The 25,508-nt window shown below is 42.7% G+C and overlaps 1 protein-coding gene across 1 annotated transcript in view; it reads left to right on the plus strand.

The window, feature by feature from the left end:
- The first annotated feature begins 1,236 nt into the window (after positions 1-1,236).
- DCX (doublecortin) overlaps positions 1,237-25,508 on the plus strand; it is an 83,608-nt gene continuing 59,336 nt past the window's right edge. Inside the window, 3 exon segments of the mRNA XM_027787958.2 lie at positions 1,237-1,330; positions 1,333-1,620; positions 12,240-12,580. Of these exon segments, the coding sequence (XP_027643759.2) occupies positions 1,258-1,330; positions 1,333-1,620; positions 12,240-12,580 (702 nt within the window). The 5' untranslated portion in view covers positions 1,237-1,257.

A 25,508-nucleotide genomic window follows, 5' to 3' on the forward strand; every position in this document is an offset into this window, starting at 1 on the left:
GTAAAATACAGGGAAGGAGCTTCGTCCTGGCAAATCTAAGGCATGGGGAAGAGATAGCAACAGCTTTTCCTAGATTTATACCTGGCTGCCAAGTGCCGGTGTAAATCCCCTTTCTGCCCTGTGTTAATATGCAAGCCACATACGTGAGTTGCTTGTTCCTGGCTGTGCTGGGTGAGTGGAAGGGTCTTTCTATTGCAGAATTGGGGGTTCCTCCTCCTTTTGTGTTGGGGTTTAGTGCGGGAAGAAGGTTGCTTTTGAGCACGAATTAGAGACCATGCAGAAATTCCTGCTTGCTGGGTGTCAGCTCAAGTCTCAGCTTTTCTGTGCTAGTCGCTTGCGGTAGGAGCCCCCCCGCGCTCAGAACAATGAAAGGTGAGGAGCAGGGGCGGTGTGTCCCTTGGGTAGGGGCACTTCCAGCAATTAAATCACTTAAGGCTGGAAGGGGGGTGGAAATAGCCCCTTTATTTTCTCCTCCTCATTAAACGGGAGCAGAAATGCGATTCAGAGGAGACTCGAGGCTGAAAAGAGCTTACCAAAGCCTTGTTTCAATGACAGATTTTTCTTTCCAGTCATTTCTTCTTAGAGATGTAGGCTGGTCCTGGGAATTGATTGATGGGCTAGGAGGGGGCTGCGGATAGGGGGAAGGGTGGGTTGGATCTCATTGCTAACCCTTATTGAACAGGCTGTCACAAAGAAACTGCTTATTCCCCTGTGACCATTCTTTCATAAATGCCAGTTTATTCTAATGTTAAACATTCAGATGCTCTGGTTCCTTCCATGATTCGACAGATTGAAGGGCTGACTTACTGGGATCTCCTTGTTTTCTGTCGCCAAAGGAAACCTCACAGGGCTCAGAGGTTTAATTCATTGCCAACTGGTGTTTGGACGAGTTTTTTGGGGCTGAGTTGTGATTGCCATGTACCCCTTTGGCCTCAAGTCCCAATTTACTGCACTTTGAAAACTCCCAGGTGCACAAGCAGCCAGCTCTCTAGAAACGTGTTCCCTGCCCCCCAGTAGTTGGATCCCTTTCAAAATGCAAGGACCCCTCCTACCCTCAGTCCCCCAGAATCGATACAAATCTGGGTCAGGGGAGGGGGAGCTTCCCAAATGCATCTGTCCTGCTCCAGACACAGCTCTTGCAGTAGTGTCATTTTTCTCTCTGCATTGTGGCTCTGCTTGGCTTAACCTGTCCCTTTGCACTTCTTCTCTCCCCGTCTCCTTCCTGCTCAGCTTCAGATCTTTAGGGTTCACCAAACTATGGAACTTGATTTTGGACACTTTGACGAAAGAGACAAGGCGTCCAGAAACATGCGAGGCTCACGTATGAACGGTTGCCCAGCCCCACTCACAGTGCTCACTGTAGCTTCTACAGAACCAGGACCTTACAGGCACTGAGTAATGAGAAGAAAGCCAAGAAGGTGCGTTTCTATCGCAACGGGGACCGCTACTTCAAGGGGATTGTATATGCCGTGTCCTCTGACCGCTTCCGAAGTTTTGATGCTCTCCTGGCTGACCTGACCCGGTCCCTGTCCGACAACATTAATCTGCCTCAGGGAGTCCGTTACATTTACACCATCGATGGGTCGCGGAAGATCGGGAGCATGGATGAGCTGGAGGAAGGTAATTAGCATTGCTGTCTGGTGCAGTGAGGAGGCGGGGTGGGAAGGGGGCTGCACCACTTGGGTCTGCTGTTAAGGTCACATTTCCTTGGGCGCTCGGGGATGCTTCTGCCCCTCTGTGCACCCATCCACCCTCCCCTCCAGAGAGGTGTGGGAGAGGGTGGCAGTGCAGGGACTGACACCCCCAGGGTGTCCCCCAGCACGCTCTCTCGGGTGCAGATGTGAAGCCAGAGAGGTGTGTCTTACTCTTGGCTAGACATGGCTGTGTCCATCACTTAGGGGCTGTCTGAGGCTGTCCCCTGCCTGTCCAGGCTGGGGGGGGGGGGGGAAGGGGGGGGGGGGGGGGGGGGCGGAAATGTCCCAGATGGGTGCAGGGGGTGGCTGAGGAGTGATGTGGGCTTCCCACTGGGGTGGATGGGTATGAATGGAAAAACAATGGGTGCTGGGGGATTCATGTAGTGTGTGTAATGGGGGTGGGAGAGATTTATGCACCCCCACACTGTATGGGGGTGTTCTGAGGGCTTTGTGCACAATGTGTGTGCGTAGGGGTGTGGTCAGGGACTTGAGTGTGTGTGGAGGGGGTGTGTTGGGGTGCGTGCAGTGGGTGTTGGGGGTGCATGTGGTGGGTGTGTGGAAGGTGGGGCGCTGGGTTTTTTACAGTGTTTGGGGAGTGCATGGAGGGGTGTTGGGTTAATGCTGTGTGTTTAGAGGGGCGAGTTGATGAACAAGGTGTGTGTACGGAGAAGAGTGTTTTGGGTGGGTTGCACTTGGTGAAATTTGTGGTTTTATACGTGTGTATGTGTGTGGAGGAAGGTGTAAGGAGGCTTAATTGCAGAGGAGGTGTTGGGATTCCTTGAGAGGGTTCATGCAGAGGGTATGCATCAGGGTTTGTGGTTAGGGAGTGTGTGGAGGTATGTTGGGCTGCATCTGTAAGGGGGAGTTCTGGGGGGGATTCTTGCAAGGTGGTGTGTGTGGAGAGGGCGTTGGGAGTTCATCTGCTGCATCTGAATATGGTTCATGCAGGGTCTGTATGGAAGGGAGGTGTATTGAGATGTTCAGATGGGATTGTGTGTGTAAGGGGGCGTACTGGGGAGTGTTTCTGCCAGGACTGTGTGTGGTGGGGTGGGCTGCTGCAGTAGGTCTGTGGGGGAGTGTGGAAGGCATCCCCTGCGTGGCAGGTCTGAGTGTACCCCTGTATCTGGAAAGGGTGCTGGTGTGCCTATTCCTGAGTGCCACTTGGACTGTGGGGTGAAGGATGAGTCAAAAATCAATCTTCCTGCCCTCTGGAGGGGGTGATCTGGGGGCAGGCTTACTGCTGTGGAGCTCAGCTGCCAGCCTTGCCTGTGCCTGGAGAGCTCCCTCTGCAGCAGTGGGCTGCTGCTGGGGGTGCTGCCTTTCTCGGGGAGTGGCAGCAGGACCCCCAGGATGAAACTGCTTCAGGGTCAGTCCTACTTCCTTGCCCAAGGCATGGCCGTGGGTAGGCTCTGCTGGTGGCAAACCCAAGTGGGACACCCGCACAGGGGACACCCGCAGCCACCCTGCTTTTCTCTTCCCTGAGCAATTCAGATATTCTATTCTTTGTTTGGAACTGGAATGTCCTGATTACTGTTGCAGGAGGGGAGTTACTCTTCCCTGCTCCTTGATGTTTTCCCCCAAGTAGATGACCTGGCTGATTTGGTCAGCTACAGAAAATCCACAAGGGTTTTGCCTTCAATAAAAGACAATGGATGTGAGTGTGTGAGCCACTGAACTGCAGGGGCAGCCTCAGCAGTGAGTCATTGTGTGACCTTGACTAAAGCATCTCTCCCCTAGAATTCCTGATCTGTCAAGTGGGATACTCGTTTCCCCAAAATACTTCGTAGGGACAAGCACACAGAATAAATATTGGTTTCCATAGAGGAGTTTTACTGGGAAGAAATTGCTGCCTTTCAGAGAGATGACGCAGTCCTAGTGGAGCTATTCTCAGCCCAGTTACAGCTGTCAAACGGAGGTGTGGCCTCCCTTAATTTTAGAGATTCTGCCATGTTTCATTCTGATCTCTTAATATGGCCACAGCCTTTCTCTAATGACACATCTCAGTTCTGCTTGTCCTAGGTTTTATGTAAATCTTCAGGAATAACTCCACAGGAGAAAGTGCAGTTCTTTATTCTCTTTTAATACTCTTCCTCCATTTATACTCTTCCTGCTTTTTGTCAGTGAAGTGAAGAGACCTTTAGTTATACCTGCTTTGCACTGGGGTTTGCTGCAGGTAAGAAGGTACCTAGTTCTTGAAAATATCTTTTATTGGTTAAGGTACAGGCAGGAGATGCTGGCATTTGGCCAAAATGATAACTGGAAATAGCACTGAAGAAATGGCACTAAAACAAAAATAGGATTGTCTGTGTGGCTGGGTCCTCAGCAGCACATCAACTAGGAAAATACAATCTGAGTAGAGTCAAAACAAAGGAATCCAGTGTTTGAAAACGCAAAAGTAGATCTGCATGCTGTTTTGGGAATATTGTTATTGTTAAACTGTCAATATTTCTAGGGATGGCCTGTGCATTTGTTGTAGAAAAGCAATCTGGGAAAGACATTGCTTTTGATTTATAATACCATGGTTGTAACCCACCTAGTGGTAAAGTGTGCTGTTAGCCTGGGTGTTTGTCTAATTGTGCTAGGTACACACATGGAAAAACTGAACTTCAGAGTAATTGTGCTGTGACATACAAGAACAGTACATACACAAACAGTATATGTTTGCCATATAAATTAGCTTTCTGGTTGGAGACTGAGGGTAAATAAACTAGTTCTAGTCGCTGTAATGTGACTAATTTATAATTGTAATTTCCAATAAACAAGTAGAACCCAGGAAAAGAAGTAATCAGAGAGGCTCGGCTCATCTCAATAGTTTGATTGCAAAAGTTGGTGAATTACTGATAATATTTCATATCATGTTCTAAGCACTTGATTACTTTTGCATGACTTTAAAAATGTGCTTTTACGGTGTAGTCTGAATGTACTTCTGGAGGGCAGAGAATGATATTGCACGGTACCAATATCCTTGAGACAGACATTTCAGGTGAACAAAACCTACTTGGTGTGCTGCTAATTAAATAGGACTTGGAAATAACCCTTCTGGTCTCCAGACTCAGCATTCAGGGTTGTTCTCAAGGTTCTGGATGGATGTTTTACTTCACCTGTTCCTTCTTGGACAGATTGGGAATTCTCTCTTACTCTTTGGCCACATCACTCCTAGTTGCCAGTTGGGATGTGTCTCTTGGTCTTTTCCTGTACTGAATCCTAAAGCCTCATGTTTTGGAAGGCCACCACGACTCTGTCACAGAGGTGCTCTTTGCTGCCTGCTGAGTTCTTCCTCACCTGTCACTGGCTGTGTTTTTTCATACTGCCTTCTGTACCAGAGAGCTGTCTATGTCCATGTCTCCCAATGTCCTTCTCTGAAAATGCACTTGTTCCATTTTTCTTTTCCCTCCTTTCACTATAATGGCCATCTTCCATTACTGTAGTCATTGTCTTAATCTTGACTCCCTATTTTCAGCATTCAGTTCTAATGAATTCATAAATTATGCACATGCTGCCATTGATTAGGACTGTATTCCTTCTTAATCTATATGCTAGTTTAATGCAGTACAGTCTCCTATTACTGCACTGTTACAGCTGGTCTTGACTGCAGGTAAATTGCTGACAGCATCTCCCACTTGCATAATCTCTTGACTGAGTCAGGAGTGGATATTGGGCCCAAGTGCTCAGGAGTGGATATTGGGCCCAAGTGCTACTTCTGTCATGGTGGTTTTAGTCAATAAGTAAAATCTTTGAAAAGAGCACCAGGTGATCTTTATTCCCTTTCATATTATAATTGGGTCAAGTAACCAAGGCTTTAGGAAGTCAATACATGAAGCTGCCTTTATAGATTATTGGTGAGCCACTGCTGTAACATTAATTCTGTGCCTTGTGCTGTGAGAAAACTTGAATATGAAAAATACTAAAGAAGTCATATGCCATCTTTTCAAACCTTGTTCAAGCTGATAGTAGAGCATCTCACATTATCATCCAAGTTTCTACTAAAACCTAGTTGCCTTTGACATCTGGACAGGGTACTTTGTTCCTTGGTTCATTTTAAGCCTTTATGTTGTAGACACATTGTGATGAGACTGCAGATTCTCCCTGCCTCAGCTCTGATGGCTTTCTCTTTGAATGGAGGGGCTGGATAAGGGTGGAAGCTGATGTTACACATTGACTTCAGCAGCAAAGATGACTTAAGAAATTCTGTTCTTGGCAACGTGTTCCAAACTCAGGTTGCAGCTTGCTCTTTGTGGGTTAAAAGATTTTTCTTTTTTAGTTTACTTCATAATTTTGCTGCTTTCCCATGTGGCCCCACTAGCAGTTTCTTGGCATAGTGAAAGGGATGGTGAGGTGTAACTTGAAAGTGAGGGAAAGGCACAAGGCAAACTCCTAGCTGCTGAAGTAATTGCAGCTCCCAGTTCGTCTCAGTACTAGTGGAGACTGGTTTGTTTCTCTGGAGGGAGGGACTGATAGTTTCCCAGAAGCCAAATTCCCCACTTGTAAAGGTAAGACATTTTTCACAATGTATTTTGAGACCCCAACTAAATGGGGCGTCCTGCTGTGCAAGGCAATATTTAAATCTGTAAGGAGAGCTCTGGACTGGGGAGATTATGGTCTGAAGTTTCAAGGTGGAAGAAGGGATTATTACTGATGAGGAGCTGAGATGCAGAAAAGCAGTCTGACTTGTTTGTCCACAAGTCCACAGACAAAGATGGAAGTCAGAGCTCTGAGCTTTTTTGTTCAGTTGCTTTCATTCCCTTCCTGAGCCCTTTTCAGGGTCTGGTCATTGGTTTGGAGGTACTTGTATCTTTCAGGTATTTTATTATAAGCGGACTTTGGACCTGCTTCTAGTCAGTGCATGGTTTCATGTGAATTAAGCATCCCTTGCTGTGTGTGGTCAGGGTCAGAAATACATGTGGAAATGCACCCATCAAATACAAATATAGCATGGATTAGAGGTGGTCAGTAAAGTCAGAAATGCAGACATGGATTAAAACTAGAACTTGGGAGACTCGACATTTGTTGAAGCTGTAGAACTCCTTCCTTCTGAGCTCCTGGTATGCTTAGGCTGTTAGGCACAGCCCCCCTTGCATTGTGGTCAGAGGGCCCATCCGAGAGTGGATCTATGCCCTTCTCCTGTGTTGGGCTAGTTGTCTGAATTTTGTTCTTGCCTCAGATTAAACATAAGAAAAAGCTGAACATGATTTTGTTTTGCTCAGTGGGGTTTCATTGCAAACATACTTGGGCTGTGTGAGATATTTCAGAGAGTGTTTCCAAGCTCTTTGTATCCTGTCATGCCCTGGGGAATCTTTTCCAAAATCTTGTCCAGGAGTGTTTAAAGTAATCATAGGAGGGACTCCACCCTCGTGCTGTACAGAGGCCAGTGTGTGCTGGGACCAAGGGGCTTATAGGAAGCATGTTGCAATCTCCACCCAATGTGTGCATCTTCCAGTTTGCCTGCAAAAGTGAAATTCATGTAGTCCACTACTGATACCTGTGGCATTGTTTTCTATGACTGTTGTCCTGACAGCTTGGCTAATCACATCCTATATAACAACACTTATCCTTCTGGTTCTGTTGTATTTGCTTGCTCATCCTGGCTGTCACATTGGGACTGGTGTGGTCCCATACATGCTTTATGGGCATCATGTGATTTTGAAGGTGATTTGTAATCACACATTTCTTTCACTTTTTCAACAGAACAAGAGGTGCTTTTCTCAAAGAAGAGCTCCCTGTGGAAGAGCCAAAGGAAGGAAGCTCTTCCAGAATTCATTTTGCCACAGTGGAGTAGGTCTTGCGGCAAAGATCCTTTTTAATGCATAAAGTAGCAGGAAGTTAATGTGTTTGAAACTAAAGGCCTACTTTAACACTGTATGGAATGAACTCTGCAAGGTGTTAAATCTACTTAATTCCTATTGAAGTCATAGTAAACGCCATGAAACATGAAAGCTGGGCATAGTAGCACCATCTCAACTTTGCAAAAGCAGAGTTAACAACCAAAATAATTGACTGCAGCCCACAGAGACTGTTTTTGGAAATTTACACTTTCAAAATGGCCTCAATCCAGCTTTCCTGATTTTTCTCATGAGGCTTCTGCCCGCAGTTCATTATACTTGAAAACTTGCTGCTGCATGCTGAGAAAGGATAACTTTTTCTGAAAGTACAGCCTGTCATTTTTAGTATTGTCACAAGGAGCTGCTGTAACAGGACTGAAGGATTAGCACTCATCTTGAGCTTAGAGTTTTTCTAAGAAACCTTCTCTAAGGCAAACCTTATCTTTGCTGAGATCATTCCTTCTTTAGAAGCTGAATAATCACCTTGTGCTTCTATCAAATTGGTAGCACAGTAATGCGTAGGCAGAGTAATTCAGTGTGATACAAGCCATGGCTTCAAATAGCAAATATGCTGATCATGACTGAAGGTAAAGGTCTACAGTCAGTCCATCTATTGCTGAGGGCAGGATAGAAGGAATAAATAAATGCCTTGGCTCGTTTGGTGGCATGATAGAAATTGTGACACCTCTGGAGCATGCTGGCATGATGACAAGTGCACATCATCCTGCAGGGCTTTGGCTTTGCAGTGCAGGAAGGGCACTTTGCGCTGACCTGGCTCTGCACTTAAAAAATGCTGTCCTTAGCACCATTGGTGTCTTGCCCATAGCGTGGCGTTCAGCTTCAGGTTGGATCTTGTCAGGGTGATGCTTCTCACTCTTACAAAAGCCTTCCACCCCCAATGCACGAATGTGTCTCTTTGGGTCTCCCATCTGGGATTTTGTTTGGAAGTAATGACGTGGCTGTTCATCATACCTCCTCATGGCTTATAGCTGGACTTCTACACATGTACACAGCTGCTTGCTGTCTAAAGACGTGTTCCTGAAAATATTTGTGCACAGATTTTTATGCTTAGGCTGGGGAGCAATATAATTCTTGGAGCTGTTTCTTTTGCTTTTGTCAAAATCTTATACCCTCTCCCTCCCCTTTCCTTCTGTTATGCTGTGCACGTCTTCTGCAACCATGCTGGGTCTATCAGTTATGTTTCTTTGACTGGCAAAATTGGACACCTTGACTTCTCATTATAGGCTTAGCATAGGTGGATGTAGCAGAGAAACCAAGAAACTGCTCTTTCTGTGGTAGCACTATTCCCATAAGATCTCTCTCTTCTATGATCTTCTGGCCACAGTACACATCTTCAAAGCTGGAAAGTTCACAAGTCTCCTGCCCATGCTTGCCCAACCCTGCTACCACCTCATGGTGAGGTTTGGGTAAAACCCAGCAGTGGTAAATGAAATAGTATGTGTTCCTGGCTGCCAAATGGTAAAAGGGATGTGCCTCACCGAGGAACTTGAATGATAATTTTGCTATTATTTTGAGGGCCGTAAACTGAGTTTGGGAAGACATCAGTTGAAGTGGTTTTTAAATCGCTTCAGCTTACATCTTTAGGTTGGGTAAGAATGAAAGAAAAGCTCTTTTTTTCAGGAGTTTTCCTGCTACAACTGCAGAAATGATGCTGAGAAGAGCCGCTGTTCTGAACTGCGTTTCTGAATTGTCACTCCAAGGAAATTTCTGTCCGGTTTTAGAATTCAATAAAATATTTGCTAGGATTTGGGTTAAATGAATCAATGTGAGAAAGGGCAGATTACATTTTCCACTTCTGACTGTGAGCATAATTTGAAAGGCTTATGTATATATAACCCAATACCACATTTGTGGAAACAAAGCCTAGGAGAATGAGTGTTGCCTTCATACCACTATTACCTTTGGTGTATGCTGTTGTAAATACACCAGACAGCTATGGTGTGAGTGATGAATTTCAAATGAATCAGATGGAAGTAAGAGTAATAGTACTGTAGTAAACAGACCAATAATCTTTTCCACATACTTTAAAACGTGGAACTTATTAATGGAAAACACACTGCAACACCTCGTGTTCATAGAACACGGTACAAATATACACTTTCTTTCATGGTGGCATCTTCTGCCCCACAGTATCATGTGCACACAGATGAAAGTCAAGCCTTGCAACACTTCAGCAGCAGATATTGCTAATTTGTTTTTCAGGTAGGGAAGCAGAGATGCAGGTGAAGTCAGGACCTTCCACAGGCGGGCCTAGGGCAGGGATGAGGATAGCATTCAAATCACTTATTCCTAGCATTGCATTTAAACATAGAAATCCCTTTTCTCAAAGGATAATGCTACAGTTCTGTTGAGCACGCTTATAAGGGCTCTGCTGCCCAGGGATTATGGGCTTGGAAGGGCTCAGGTTCTTAGGGTGGCTAATTCCCTGTGAACATCTCAAACTCCCCCTGCTGCACTTCACACTCAGTTGTGAAACTGGAGAGAAGCATAGGCCCCCTCCGTGCCAGGTGTTGCTTGGCTGAAGCAGATAAATAAACCACAACTTATCACTTATTAATCAGAAAGATTTAAAGTATTCAATGCTTCTGGAAAACAGTATCTCCAGTGGGAATTCTGTATAATGTATGGTACTCTGTGGGGTATCTTTATGTTTCAATTGAGTCAGATTTAAGGAATAGAAGGAATTAAGGAGCTTCAGCTGTAGGTACTACATGGTCAGTTTATTGAGGAGTTTTGCTGATAGCACACATGCCTCAAATATAGATTTTTTTTATTGTTCACACCACCAGAACCCGCTGCTGGATTTATTGCATTAGTTTGGGGTACACTAGTTGGTAAAATGCTCAACTGACAGTGTTCGTCATAACCCGTGTTAGCTTTCTTCGCCCTTCTGTATTTCTGTTCCATCTTCAGAAGGGAAAACACAGTATCTGCTTCCTGTTGATAATTGATTTTGTTCATTTTATGCACTTGGGCAGATGGAGCAAGGCTGCAGTTGGTGATGTAAGCACCACAAGTCCACATCACTTTCTGGCAAACTGGGTACAAAATCAGGGTTAAAAAAAAGTTAGCATCCTGTGTCTTTTCTATAGCTGCTTCTGACATGCATCACTTGGCATTAATAAGGACATAAATACTACACAGACTGTTGTTTTAAGCCTATTAAAGCCTTCTGTTTGTGTACCTGTTAGTGGTCTCACCATACATTCTGTGAAGGGATTGTCTCAGTGTCTTCACCAAAAATACATTTTGGTCAGCAGAAGGACAACTACATGAACACTATACTGGATGCATCACATGCTTGGGACATAAAATTCTGTAGAAATCAGTGGGCTGTTTGGAAATCTGTATTTACACCTTTGCCAATTGAATGTAACATTCTGCCTTAGTGATCCTGTGATGGAAAGCCAGACTCAGATGTTGGGTAGGCTTTTCAAAGATGTCCAGGCCCTGGCGTCTGCAGTAGGGACAAATAAGGAAATGCAGCCAGTCTATTTATATGAAGAAAGATTTTTTTTTCTTCTTTTTCAAAATAGTTACATCTATATTTTGATTTCAAACCTATCATATTTGAAGAACTTTGTTCTGTAAGATGAGCTTCATAAAACACTGAAAGAAACTCTATAAGATTCTACAGGTACCCATGTTATGCCTTCAGTTTCTATTAAAATTTTATCTAATGGCGAGACAAAAGCTTTTTCCTCCAGCAATGACTGACTTTTTTTCATTGCATTCTCAAGTGCTCAGCAGCCTGAGTCATTTCAGACTAGACAGCTACATTCCCTTAGGGATACTGTTTTACAGTCTCGTTTTAGTTATAATACTTCTAGCATCCATCAGATTTGCAGACCCAAAAGGAGATCCTACAAATCCTTTAAGGTGCTCTTAAAACCTTAGATAGGATCCTGTGAATTACAGAGAAAGCTTGAAACTAATTTTGGATGGGATAGTGAAGGGCTTTTTTGTGAATTACTATCAAGACTGTGTAACACTTCTTTACCGTGTCTAAATTTGGATTTAATATATTTTTGGTTGGTACCAGCCATATAAACGCAAGCAGTGGTATTTCATGTAGTGTTTTATCTCAGCTGCCACTAGGTCTGTCCTCTAAAAAACCACTGACATTATAATGAAGCATATTTTTTATGCCTGCTAGATTTATCAAAGCTGTTTTCGGTAGAGACCTATTCAGTATCAGATTTTCTTTATTTTTCAGGCATGACACAAAAGGTACTCTGTGGATGAATGTTGATATCTTCTTGGCTGGGGATAACAGGATGAAGTTGTAGCTAGGTGTGTAAAGATGGAGTGGAAGCTGGCAAATTTACAAAATATTTTAGGTGATAAAATAATCTCGTGTTTAGGAGCTATTAGGCAGCTGAGTTGCATCTTCAGGTACCTACATCCCTTTATAACTGTCAACCTTCTTTAAGTCCTAGTTCATGTGACTGGTAGTATGTATTTGCTGGTGCAAGCCATGGCTGGCTGACTTAATTTGGGGAAATACTAGTCATATTTTAAATAAGCATAACATAAATATAAAATTAAAATAAGACAAAATGTTTTAATAACAAACTGTCATGGAAGCGCTAATGAAAACAATTATTCATTATTTACATGATGAATGGGGGAATGTATAGTGACTTTTTCAGCAGTCTTACGGTAGTAACTGTAGAATTAGAATGGTGTTCATTTCTTTCAAAAGGGGAGAGTTACGTCTGCTCGTCTGACAACTTCTTCAAGAAGGTGGAATACACCAAGAATGTCAATCCCAACTGGTCTGTCAATGTGAAGACATCTGCCAACCAGAAAGCACCTCAGTCTCTGGCCAGCAGCAATAGCGCCCAGGCAAAAGAGAACAAAGATTTTGTGCGTCCCAAGCTGGTAACCATCATCCGCAGTGGGGTGAAGCCCCGGAAGGCAGTCCGTGTGCTCTTGAACAAGAAGACTGCCCATTCGTTTGAGCAAGTTCTCACCGATATCACTGAAGCTATAAAACTGGAGACAGGAGTAGTCAAAAAGCTGTATACCTTGGACGGGAAACAGGTAGGAAATTTTACAGATGTTATGTCTCTTTCTTTTTCTTATCTTGAGGCTTTGCTGACTCAGAACAATTTTTGAAACCTAAAATTAACCTGACATGATCACTACCATCTGTTCTCTTAGAAGTCAGACTTCTCATGCCAGTGGTTAAGTTACTAAATTTTCACTGATATTAATATCAAGTAAAGAATGCAGCCAACCGTCTGAGTGAAACAGATGCTCCATCCTGCACGCCAGCGTGCAGTGCGTGTCTTCCGGACTAGCTAAATAAATAACATGGGGAGTTCGGCTCACAGCCACCAGTTGATTTGGCTCTGAAGTAATTGCAAGAAATCTCAAGCTTTGGATTCGCTAAGTGAAAATATGTTGCTTGACTTTCCTTGCCCTCAGAGGAAGGCTTGCTAAGATAAAGTAATTGATCTAAGCATGCGCTTCTGGCTAACTCAGTAATTAGCAGAAAAAGCATGGAACTGTGTTGCGTTTTCTTGACAAAATGCATAAAGAGATAACATGCAGAAAGGGACTTGGGTCACAAATGTTTAGTGGGTCGTCATAATGTGCTTCATGTCTACATTTTCCTGGAACTGAAGGAAACATCTGTCTCTTGTTAGCAGCTACACAGCAATAAGCCATTTCATATTGCTGTACCTATGAAAATGCTTAAAGGAATGTGGAGGATATCTTTGGGGACTGGGAAGAGCTGGATTCTTCAAAGACGATTCTGAGCTTGATTTAACAGTTCTGTGTCTTCTGTAACTGAGGGATGGTTTTATTTTTGTCACTGTTTTTCTTGCTACAGATTCTGGAGTGAGGCAGCACAGCTCTTGTGTGCGAGTTGCATGCTAGCTTTAAATTAACTCTCTTATCTCTGGAGAAAATTATTCAAATACTGGTTTTTGAAATACTATGCCAACCCTAGGCAATGTGTCCAACTAACATGCAACTTTATGTATTAAAGTGTTCATCCTTCCAAACCCAAATACAGGCTCATAAAGTGTCCTGCACAGTCCAGGTGCACTGCCTGGGAGCTGAAAGTAGTGTGTCACACCTGTCTGATATTCTTGCTTTGGCCCGACCTCTGCATTCTGCACATCAGCGGCTGCTTCTAGCTTCATGTATACAAAAATTTTATCTGCCTGTCAAAGCTTTTCTTTCCACTTGTCTCAACCCAGCAGTTTTTCTTCATAAAATGTATATTTCATACATGAGTGGGTGACTTTCCAGCTAGACTGTCCATGGATATAGTAGCGAGATGCAGATAAGCAGTGATACAGGGAGTGATGTACTGGAAACCTTGGAAGTGGCTGGGGGAAGAGGAAGGAGAGTCAGGTGATCTGTCCTCACTGGGGAAGTCATACATAGGCACAGGACCATGTGCTGTGAATCACTGCAGCTTTACAAAGGGTTTAATAGATGGATCTAGCCTGAAAGCAGTTGCTTACTCATGCGGACACACAGAGTCCTGTTGCTGTCACGGTTGTGAATGAGGATCTTGATCTCAACCTGTAAGTTGCCTCAGTTCTTTGAGAACAGCCAGCATTTTGGAGGTGAGATGTTGCTTTGGGTGGCATGCAGAAACAGGGATGCCCCATGAGTGTCCATCAAACTGCTCTCTTCTCCACCTTTTAGCTAGTTACAGGAGGAAATGGTGTTTCCCCCTCCACCTCTGCCTGGAGGGCAAGACTGAATCAGCTCATAAACTGAACGGAGCTTCTGGCCTGGTGACTGGACCAGCCTGTGAAATGGTGTTAATTCCTAAGTGGGGATTTGGAAAACACTGCTTGCTTTCAAGTTACAGATTGCCTAGAGTGTGTGTGGAGTGAACTGCAGTTTGTTGCTGGAGTGGCTGCCTTGCATGGAGCTACAGCTGAGCAAGGGGCACAAAGATCTATGTACTTTAACAATTCCTACTGCAAGTTGTTGTCCATAGCAGACACCACACCATACATGGCTCTTCTTGAGTCAAAAAAATAAAAGGCAACCTTGTTTTCCTCCTGTCCGGCTCTGACAGCTGTACCAGTGACTGGTGCCTTAATTCAGCACTGTTTTGACTGGGGCAACCTGACAACTTCACCATCAGTTTTTGTTGCAGAAATGTGATTTCACTAAAGTCTGAATAAAGATATCACATCTAACTTGTTCACCATATTATGAGATGTGATATTTCATTGTGTGTTAGACACACCACTGGGAGTTTCACCGTATGCAAATGCAAACACAGTATTGCAGTTATTGAAAAGAGTGAGATTTTGTGATTTGACATCAATGGAATGTTTGATTTTTGTTTGCTGCATCGGTTATTGTTGAAGCTTCCTGAAGAGCAAACCCGGTTCACTAAGGCTTTGTTTTTATTGGAAGGTTTCCTTCAATGTTTGTTTTTAAAATATAAGTTTATTTGAAATTTTCCACCTATGCGTGTTTAGTGTTTAAGCTAGAACTAGAAGCTTCTGCTGTGGGTGCAGTGTTTGCTGTTTCCGTGACATACTGCTCTACAAAATCTGACCTTCTGATGTGATCTGTAAGAGGTTTTTGCATGTCTGATTCTGACATTAGAAAGAAGTTTTTGAATACCTAATTCTGACAAACAGTACTTTATTTTCTGGAGAAAATATTTATGCAAAAATGCAAGCTGCTCAAAGCTGAAGTACTGACAAGAATTCTGACAGTCTGTCTCTTTGAGTGTCATCAGAGGCACGTTACTCCCTCTGTTGTGAAATGATAAAATTTACAAAAGGAATGTACAAAGGAAAACTATCCTTCCTCAGTCCATGAGCTGTAACTTAACGAGGGGAGATGATTATTTTATTTATAGGCTTTTCCATGGTGCTCATCAGTAGAGTAATCAAGATGCTTTAGAAGTACAGATAGTAGTGGCAATGACAGAGTGGTGTGTAAATAATTACATTTCTATGCACTAAAGACCTGCATTTGGAGTGAGAAAGCAGTTAATTGAGAGCTGGATGGGATGTGTTTGAATAAATGTAGCACTCAAAACAACAGTGAGGTTAGTTTTTTTAAAGGAGATTTTGTTTCTTTTTATGTCTTGGGTTGTCTGTAGAAATACGTCCCTTTCAAAACTGCTAAATTAGTATCTTGTGTTTAAGTAATATCTTTAACTTGGTCTTGCACATACGTGTAATGCTTTGTGCCTTGTCTGTCTGTATTCAAGCTCCTTTCCTCCTTGGAGTATATCATCACCTCTTGGTGGGCACCCTTGAACTCAAAAGGGGTTTCAAATTGTTGACCAGGAATGAGTCATGTCAGAGAATCACAATAGAGGTTTAACTTTTGAACTTGCAAGGCCCTATAGGAAATGGTATAGGTCAAAGAATTCAGTGCATTCAACAAATACTACAGTGGATCAAATTCAGCATTTGGTTCCATGACTACAACTGCTGTTATGTTATGTATATATGTGTAATATATATCATTAGTATATACATATGCAGGATTGAATTTGGTGTGATCTGTGGATCATTTTGGAAAACAGTTGTTTTGGTACATTCCTCCTCTTTTTTTTTTTTTTTTTTTTTTTAAACAAAATCTTAGTTATATCCAGTGTTCCAAGTAAGTCTGGATTCCTGGGAGCACTGGCTACTTTACAAACACGTGATGATAGTTTCTGCCTCATATCATTAATAAAACAAATTAGAAATCAGAATTTGAGACTGTAGATGAAGTTGCATTCAGATATTTTGAATGCAATAGTCTGAGCTAGACTTTGCATACTTTTTGTATATTTCAGTATAGATTTGTGTATATATATGTATTTGTATAGATTTACTGTCCTGATTGTGCTTGAGCGTCTCTCTCACCATGGTGTAGAATAAGTAGGTTTTTTTCTGGAAAAAAGGAGGCGATTTCATCACTGAAAGCCCAGTGCCTATCTTCTGCTTTCTTGCAAATGCTGTCTGTCTGCATTCATTTCTGCTTTTAAGAAAGTGACCTGTAAAAGCTAATGTCTTCTATACATATTAAACTTCTCTTTTCTTGACCTATCTTGTATTCTGAAGTCTGCAAGTTGTTCAGCAAATATTTGAAGGTATTTAGTAACAAAAATCAGTCCTATTCTTCTGTGATTGGCTAAGCAGGCGATGCTCTGGATTGATCAGAAATTCATCAGGCACGTTCAATTGTACTTTAGCATTAAGATATTTTCTGTAGTGTGGAATTCCTTCTGCTTTTTTCTGCAGCTGATCTATTGCCATGTCTTAACTAAATACCCTATTCTGTGACCCATCAATTAGCATCACCAAATAAGCAGAATAAGGTGCAGTTCAGAGCGGGGAGAGCTTGTGCGCTTCAGTTCCACATGAATACAAATATTCTGGTCAACAAGCAGGGAACTGAATGTAGTTTTAGCCATAATAACATTCAGTGATCCTTCTGGACTTTGAAATCTTCAGGCACAGGGAGAAGTCACACATGGTATTCATTGGCTTTTACCTAGCCCAGACAAAGTACTTCTGTCTGAGTGTTAGCTGTCTCATCAGATGAAATTACATACGTTTTCATATGTCAGGGCATTTGTGACTGTGCTCCTGAAAGAATTTCTAGTCTTAATGAAATGGTCCCCTCTAGCAGTCTTTGCTTTGATAAGGATTTCATGTGGCAGGTGATGAGTGAAGTTCATCTTTCTGTTTGCAAAGCTGATGCAAATGCCTGGGAGGCCAGCCTACCTCTCCTGTCCAGAGAAGAAGTTGCCATTTCATTCTAGATTATTTACATTGAGGAAGGCCAGCAGCCACAGAGGGAAAAGCAGAATGACTAAGCTAACAACATGTTAAAGGTTGAGACTTTGGCATTGAAGCCAACAAAGCAGTTGATAAAGCCACTCCTAGTACTGCACTAGTAGTAAAAAACTACCTTAGATGCATCCATACAAGTTGCACTAGAGAAACCAACCAAACTTTGGAGCCGCCACACTGATTTTAAGCAGGTCTTTGGAAAAGTAAATATTTCTCTAGTAAAAATTTCATTGTTCCAGTGTCAATGCTAGCAGTAGATGAAACTCTGCAAGGATAGTGCAGCTCTATTGATTACATTAATGAAATTGTATCAATGTAACATAGAACAAGGTTTGTACCAAAATATACAAATGCCTTCAATGGCTGTAATCTGTAATTGGTGCTCAGGAAGGTGACTATCTCCATGACATGTACCTAGTAACATCTGCATTGCTCAAAGATCAGAGGGGAAATACTCCCTCTAGAGCCCTGGAGATAGTCAACTTACACCCTGAGGCATGAGGTTTGAGGTTACAAAGCAAGCAAATTGGTTTGCGTTATTACACATGTCGAGGGGTAGGATGTCAGAAACTCCTTGTCCTTTTGAGACTAAGTAATTGACTGCCCTTTTGGATACTGAAAAACTGCATTGAAGTAACCCCAGAACAAAGCAGTTTCATGCGTTCTTGCAAAGCTGGGATCTAGCCTCAAAGCAAATGGGACAGAAGAGCAGGAGATGGGTGCAAGTGGTGTTTTGTATCCTGCCTCCTGCAGAAGGCTCTGCAGCAGCTGCTGCTAATAGGGGAGAGTCCCGTCTTCCCTCCCTGTTGCATAAAGCTGTAACAATAAAACTGTATCTGTTTTGCATCTTTTTCTCAGTCTTTTCTTCCCAGTGCTTCTTGTTAACTGCTGAGATTTGGCAGGCCTTGCATAAATCTCCCATTTTCATACCAAGAGGACAGGTCTGGATTGCAAGCACTACCAGAGGAATTGTGCAGGCAGGGTCTTTGCCCATAGCTGCCTCCCCTGGTAGATCACTCAGGGTGAGGATTAACTCCCAGCTTCACTCCTTCTCATTGCTTTTGCAGTCTACTCTGACTTAGAGTGTTTGCACGAGCTTATTCCTCTCTAGCAACCATGTGCCATGCAAGAAAGGTTAGTAATAATGTATGGGCTGAAGAACTTCTGAACCCAAGTCACTTACACTGCCAGACAACACGGCCTATTTCTCTATCTTTAGGGAGCTCTTAGTCTAAGTTGGAAATTCAGCATTGCCTGATACAAGCAGTGACTAGACACTAACACAGACAAAACCAATTAGTCTGCAGGTATCCCTTAAGGATTTTACCCTTTGCTAGAATGAATAAGCCATGCTTCCATGAATGTGTATCTACGTACATACAATAAAATATTCAGAAGACTTTCTGAGAAGTTATTCAGAAACCTTATGCTTGTGAACTTCTGTTTACTTAGATCTGTGGGCACAGAATTGGGGTGAAAAGGGACCTATCTGGAACACCGCAAATCCTAACTCCTGTACTATTAAAGCAGAAGCAGCCTGATCTCAGCAGCTAAAGCCTTGATCAAATCTGTTCTCCTGTGAGCATTGAGACTGACCTGGTTGCCATCAGCCCGGTCTCCAATCAGCTCCCCAAGGCATGTGCAGAGCAAGGGGAGACAGCAGAGGAGACTATCATCTTGCAAACTTGAACTCTGGTGGATGTTTTGCCAATGCTTTGCCTTAGCCTCAAGTTCTGGAGGAGGTGTCATACCTGCAGTCCAGCGGGACTTAGGTGCTGTGTATTCATTGGCATTTTGTTGTTATGCAAATATTGGCTAAAGCTGTGGTGAATCTGTTGACCTCTTAAGGCTCCAGAGTTGCACGGCTGCTTGCTGAAAATTGTTGATTTTCTAGAAACACAAGCCTTGCTAGTAGAGTTGTACTGACCAAGATCCACATGAACACCTGCTACTTGTGTCACAGATGGCAGACTGTCAAAATTATTGAAAGATGCAGTCAGATCTGACCTGGTGACCTAGAAGTACGTGGCCCCTATTACTGAATCCTGGTGCTATTCACACCCCTAAAGAGATGTATGCTAAAAATTCAGTCCTCACTAGCATCTTTATTTTGGCAGTTCTTTCTATCATACAGAGTGACACGTTCGCTTTTCACTCTGAATCCCAGGAGAGAAGAGGATTATTCACTGTAGTGCCAGAGGGTTTATCTAGGAATAAATAGGCTGAAAATGAGCAAAGGAAATTAGATTGAATTATCAGGAGCTGAGACAAGCCAAGAAAGCCTTGTCGTTTTTTCCATTGCTAGTTTGTATCATCATATGAAACGAAGTTTCTGGTTCCTATTTGGTGCTCAAGTAGAAATCCCACCAGTGCGAATGGGAGTCCCTCCTGCTCCAGAGGGAGCAGGTTATGCTGGATGTTTTCTGGGCGAGCGTCTACCTCAGTGTGTGCACTCTAGTAAATTCCTTATTTCTTTTGATTACCTAGCATAATCAAATATATGTGTATTTTCCCTGATTGTAATGGGGAAATATCTTGTTCATTCTGGTGTGCCAGGGTCCTTAGTCTTAGTCTGTGAGTGGCATCGTGCATATAGTATGTTTGCTCACACCTCCCTACCTGCAGTAGCCCACAGAGTGTGTGAATACTCCCCTGAGTTCACCCAGTGCGAGACACCTTGAGAATCTGATGGTGGCTGGTGACATATTCCCCATCCTGTGGCAAGTTCCACCTCCTCTTCTTGACTGCCTGAAGCCACTTCTTCCCTTCTCAGCTCTTACTGGCCTTTGATCAAAAGGCTGTTTTCACTTCATAGCGGGTAAGTTATGGCACAGCTCATACTTCACAATTTTGTTTAGGAAGAGCCTACACTAGGTGTGGGTGAAGGCATATGGCCTAAGAACAGAGGCTGGTAAGACAGTACGATAGAGCTATCATCCATCACAACAGTATTTCTTCCTTCTTGTCCCTGAAGCTGCTTACGGAACTGAATCAGTGATTGTTCTTTTTTCTGTGTAGGATGTGCATCTTGATGGAGCTTAAGTATTAAGGAATCTGTTGCAAAGGCTGAGCATGAGGGGTTGTGAAAAGCCCCCTGATCTCCTCTTTTGAACGAGATGCCAGTGTCATTCAGAGGCCTTTGTATGGGACAGTAAGGGAATGAGTGATAGCTTTGCTGATGTGCAGAGGATAACAGCTTCCATCCACCCTCAGGTCTGCCAGGGATGACAAAAGATATTGGCACAGAAATGTGTGTAATAAAAGTATGTCTAAAGTAGTTGAGAAAAAAAGCTGGATCCAATCCATCCAGATTTTCAGAATTGGCTAAGGTAGGCCTGCATATGTGGGGAAGTGCAGACAAGCCATGAAAGCTGAGGGCTATTCCAGCTTGTGTTCAGGGCTTCTCGGGCTGCGGCAAATTGATTAGAATAGAAAGCTGGAATTGCAGGCCTGCTCCTGGAGATTTGCTTAGCTTTGAATTCAAACTGAATAGGGAAAATTAAGCAAGGTTAATAACCAGAGCGTTCCCTGCTCCAAGCCATAAGACACACCCTCTCCCTTGTGAACGTACAGCCAGTCTTTCTGAATTAATAGTCGTAGTTCTAGTTTCCTGGTTAACAACAAGCAGGGTGTGTGAGTATATGTGTGTGTGTCTGTCTGTATAAATAAATTTTACTAAGTGTTGCAGAACACAGCTCTGCAGCTCAACTTGCTGTCTAAACAATCTAAACTCTCCTTTAGTTACAGGATCCCAGGGACTATTGTACTCTGACAGCGATATCCTCGTGTCACGTTACTGTTTTGTCTTCCCTTGCTCTAATAAACCAAAGGCATTTTACTGGAGTCTTTAACTGCACTTTGAAAATGTTTGCTTACTTTTAAACTATACTTTGACATGAATGCAAATCTCAATGTTATTAACAGTCTTTGGATTATCTACATAATCTAAAATGGGAAATTTGTATGCATTGGCTCGTGCTGCTTTTCTCTTGTTTTTTTGCCTTGAAAAATACTTTGGAGCAAGGATTTTTCAGCTAGAGTGGGTGTAAGATATAGCCTGCTTTTTACTAATTCTCTCTCCCCCCCCCCATGGGGGACTCAGTTATGAACAAGTGGACAAAAACCAGGCATGGGGAAGAAGAGATAATATGCACCATTCATTAGAAGGATTTTTCCAGGGGATTTTGCCTCAGTCAGAATTGGTGTGAGAGGTCAGTCCTTCCAGTCCTCCAGGTCTGAGCTCTGTTATCTGGCGGACAATGAACACAACAAGCTTTATTGGCTCCACAGGACTAATTATGCAGCCAGTGAGCCTGCAGGGCAGCAGGGGAGAGCAGGACTCCGGGCTCCTTCCTCGGGCTCCCCTGCCCTCACCATCTGCTCTGTGCTGCTTATCTGGTACTCAGTCCCCTGCGGCTGCCAGGGCCCACAGCTCTGGGGTTGCTACTTACTGCCTTGCTGTGGACATCGCTCCCTCGTTGTGATGGACCAGTTCAAGCCACCACATGGAACACCTAGCCAGGCTAACTGTGCTACTGGGAGAATAGCTTATGGCTACAGATGTCTGTCTTTCATTCTAGTTCTCTGAACAGGAAAAACTAATTGGTTTAGGAAAGCACCTTGCAGTGTGTGCATGCTTCTGTGAAAGCTTCAAGCTATTGCTGTACCACTGTGCTCTTGACACAATCTCTTGTGCCCTTCCTCACTCCCTCATGCCCATAATATTGCTGAAAGAAGAACAGAGGGCAGGAATGGTGACTGACAGGTGTACCTGTTCTCTGTATGTCCGATGGTGAAAATCCACTAGGAAACTCAGCTTCTGTACTAGATAAATCAACTGAAGTGAAAGTTACAAGTTGTGAAATACACGGTGTGACATAGCAAGGTGTGAATAAACATAACTTCTGCAAGAAAAGCTTTCACCTTGATGATCTATTAGTATAGAATAACAGAACAAATAAAATCATGGATAGTGGAGACCCGGTGGACATTTGAACTTCAAAAAATCATGAGGAAAGGCTCCTTTGAGAACCTATTAAGGAACCTGAAGCAGTGATAAGAAGGGAAAATATTATCACAGATGGAAAACAGGTTTAGAAGAAATTAGGGTAGAAATAACTTTTATCAGAGTAAAAGTGATTATCAGAGTAAAAGTGAAGTATCAAGATACAAGTGGCTTTTACTGTCTTCAGTGATCTAGAGGTAGAAGTACTTGGTGAAGACAATGAAATGATTACTGTAATAAAGAAAGTTGGGAGACAACTGACAGACTTACAGAGGTGAACAGGCAGTGTAATGGATGATCATAAGTGCAAAGCAGCACACATTGCTAGAAATTACACTTATCTTTTAAACTAAAAATAACTGTTCCTCAGAGAGGATTGGTCTTGGTGAGGCAGGCTAGTAAAGAATATCTTAGCACAGAATCAAAATGACATGCTAAAGCATATGGTATGCATTCAAAATTCAGACAGAAAGGAACAGCTTTTAAAAATATTGCTGTATTACGTTTACCCTTCCACTTCAGCTCTCCACGTTCTCAAATGTGTCTCAGAATATGGAAGTAAATAAGAAGTTTCTCCAGTGACTGTGTTACCCTGCAGGTCTCCTGTCTTCTCTTGAAGTAACTAGAAGGGATGGGGCAGCTCATGCAGGTGCTTGGTAACTCATTTGTTAATGCAGTCTGTTATAACTGGGACTTTGGTGGAGCATGCAGTAGGTTACAAATGGTCAGTGTGCATACTATGGAGTGTTTAGTGCTAAATCACCCAGGCTTACGTGGCTTTCCATGGCTGTTAAGTCTTGGTATGGTTTTGTGCCTGCATGTATGAAACAGAGTTTGCCTGTGGCTAGGGTTTCAGGATGACCTGACACCTGGTAAATTAACTTCCTTTGGAGGTTCAAGGTGTCTAGTTATGCAAAGATGTTGAGAGGAGCTATAGATGTAGCTCTACAGATGGGGAATGCTGTAACTTTGTATAGACAGGTGACACATCATCCCACTGCGTGGTGGAACATTTGAAACGGGTTTGTCAAAACTGCATGGGGTGATCCTGCTGTTTACATTAGGAGCACAAAATACAGTGCTTGTAAAAATCTTGCTCTTGATGTGTAGGTACTTGTCTATTCTTCAGTCAGGTGTTTTGTACAGCCATTAACTCAGGATTTGTAACTTCTGTCAACCACTTCTTTGATACGTCTAGCTTTTGCACTGTCTTTACAGATACAAAATAGTATCTTTGGAGTGGAGATAAAAATTACATCATCCTTCACCCTTCTTCTGTACCACCTAGTATTTACAAGAGCCTGTGAAGTATGTTAATAATGGAAACAAGCCAAAATGCAGTGCAGCCATTTCAACATTGTCAAGAATTTTAAACCTAGCAGATAAATTATTTGGGGACAAATTACTGAGAAGCATCTGTAGAACAGCAAAAAATTTGTTTGAAACCTTAAACCTGAGCAGCTTTCCATCATGGAGCTCAGCTCTCCAGAAAGGCAGTAAGAGGACTAAACTACCTTTCTCCAGTGTGCACATATCAGGAACCTTATCAACTGCTGGCACGCTGCAGGATTACGTGTAAATTAAGTGTATGAAAGAGTTGAGTTAGATAGCCAACATTAGGAGCTAAGAATGTTATTCTTGCCTACTTGAAAGCCCTTCATAATGGATTAGAAACAAGAACTTACATCTCTTAATACCAGCTGAAAATTGAGGCATCTTTTTGCTTCTAGTGAATTTTAATACTTTGAGAGTAAATGGTACTGGGGATTTGCTTCATTTTAGACAACCCTAGTCACAGTTGCAAAATGATGTGTACGTTTTGTAATCAAAAGGAAAGCCAGCAGGCTGGCTGAATTTTGTATAAGAGCCTCAACAGAGTTGTTGGCGAATGTTATTTTTAGCACTGTAAAGCAACGGAGATCTTTACAATCTTGGCATTTCTTGCAGTTTCAAAATGGAGAACAGTTTTTGAAATGTCTGCTTTTCCTTGAATTTTTATCCATATCATAAGCTTCTTCATGAAGTTTTTGCACTGCTTTTGGCAGCAGGTAGCAATTTAGTGCCAAACAGTGCAGAAGTGCTCCATTTTACGCTGTTTCCACAGAATGCTTTTCTTCCAGAAAATAGATGCTGGAAAAAATGCCATCTGATCCTGACATTCATTGTTTGGGTTGTTTCCAGTTGCATGTGTGAAGTGTTAATTTAGTGTAAAATGGACAGTAAACAAGGAAAAATAAAGTTGGGCTGAAAGGGGATACACTGAGCACTAATTTACAGATCTTGTAATATTTAATACTGGTGAAACCCAACTTTTTTTTTCTTCTAAGCATAGCTCACCAAAGACTTTTAAAAAATAGTTGCTACAAGAGATATCTTCTGTCACAGATTGAGAGGCAGGGTGCTTCGGGTATTCAAGCAGCAAGAGTGGGTCTCAGGGTGCCTGGCATGAATCCTAGATTCAGCTGCAGTGGGTGACCTAGGTTAAGGCAATTAATTTTTTCAGACAGGTGTGCCTTGACACATTTAAACTCATAGGGATGCTGAAATGACTTTGTCAATTTCTCTTTAATGTTGAAGTTTGTAAAGTTTTCACACATTTTTGGCTTAGCTGGTTTTTGGTAAAACAGAAGATGATTCACTTGTAAAACTCAGACTGCCGAGAGCTGGAGGGATGATATCAGTCAGGGTTTCTCAACCCTTTCTTTAAAAATGACTGCCTAGATTCCGTAGGAAGAATTTATTACCTGTTTCTAACAGTTTTCGAACATTTAACACTGCTATACTGATCAGTAAAACACAGTTTGAGTGTTTATTTATCTTTCCATTTTTTCCCCCTCCCATTTTATTCATTCCATACTTGTGTGCATGGGGATTTGCATGTTTGCTTTGGTTTCCTTGCCATATTGTTTCAATTATCAGACAATGTTTTTTCACCTCCACTTCACTTATATGTGGGTTTGACTTACAACTGGGACAATACAGTCATTCTGGCAGCTGTATTGTGGGCCACCTTCTACTGCTTTTTGGACCACCAGCTAAGACTGATGAAGAATACTAAGTCTCAATAGCATCGTAACAGACTCAATCCCTCTTTTTCTCATTGCATCCAGATATAGTTTACAGGATATCTGGGTTTAGTACTCCAAGGGTCTGGCTTCTAAAACAACATAAGTATCCG

Source organism: Falco peregrinus, chromosome 13 (assembly GCF_023634155.1).
Source record: "Falco peregrinus isolate bFalPer1 chromosome 13, bFalPer1.pri, whole genome shotgun sequence".
Lineage (NCBI taxonomy): Eukaryota > Metazoa > Chordata > Aves > Falconiformes > Falconidae > Falco > Falco peregrinus.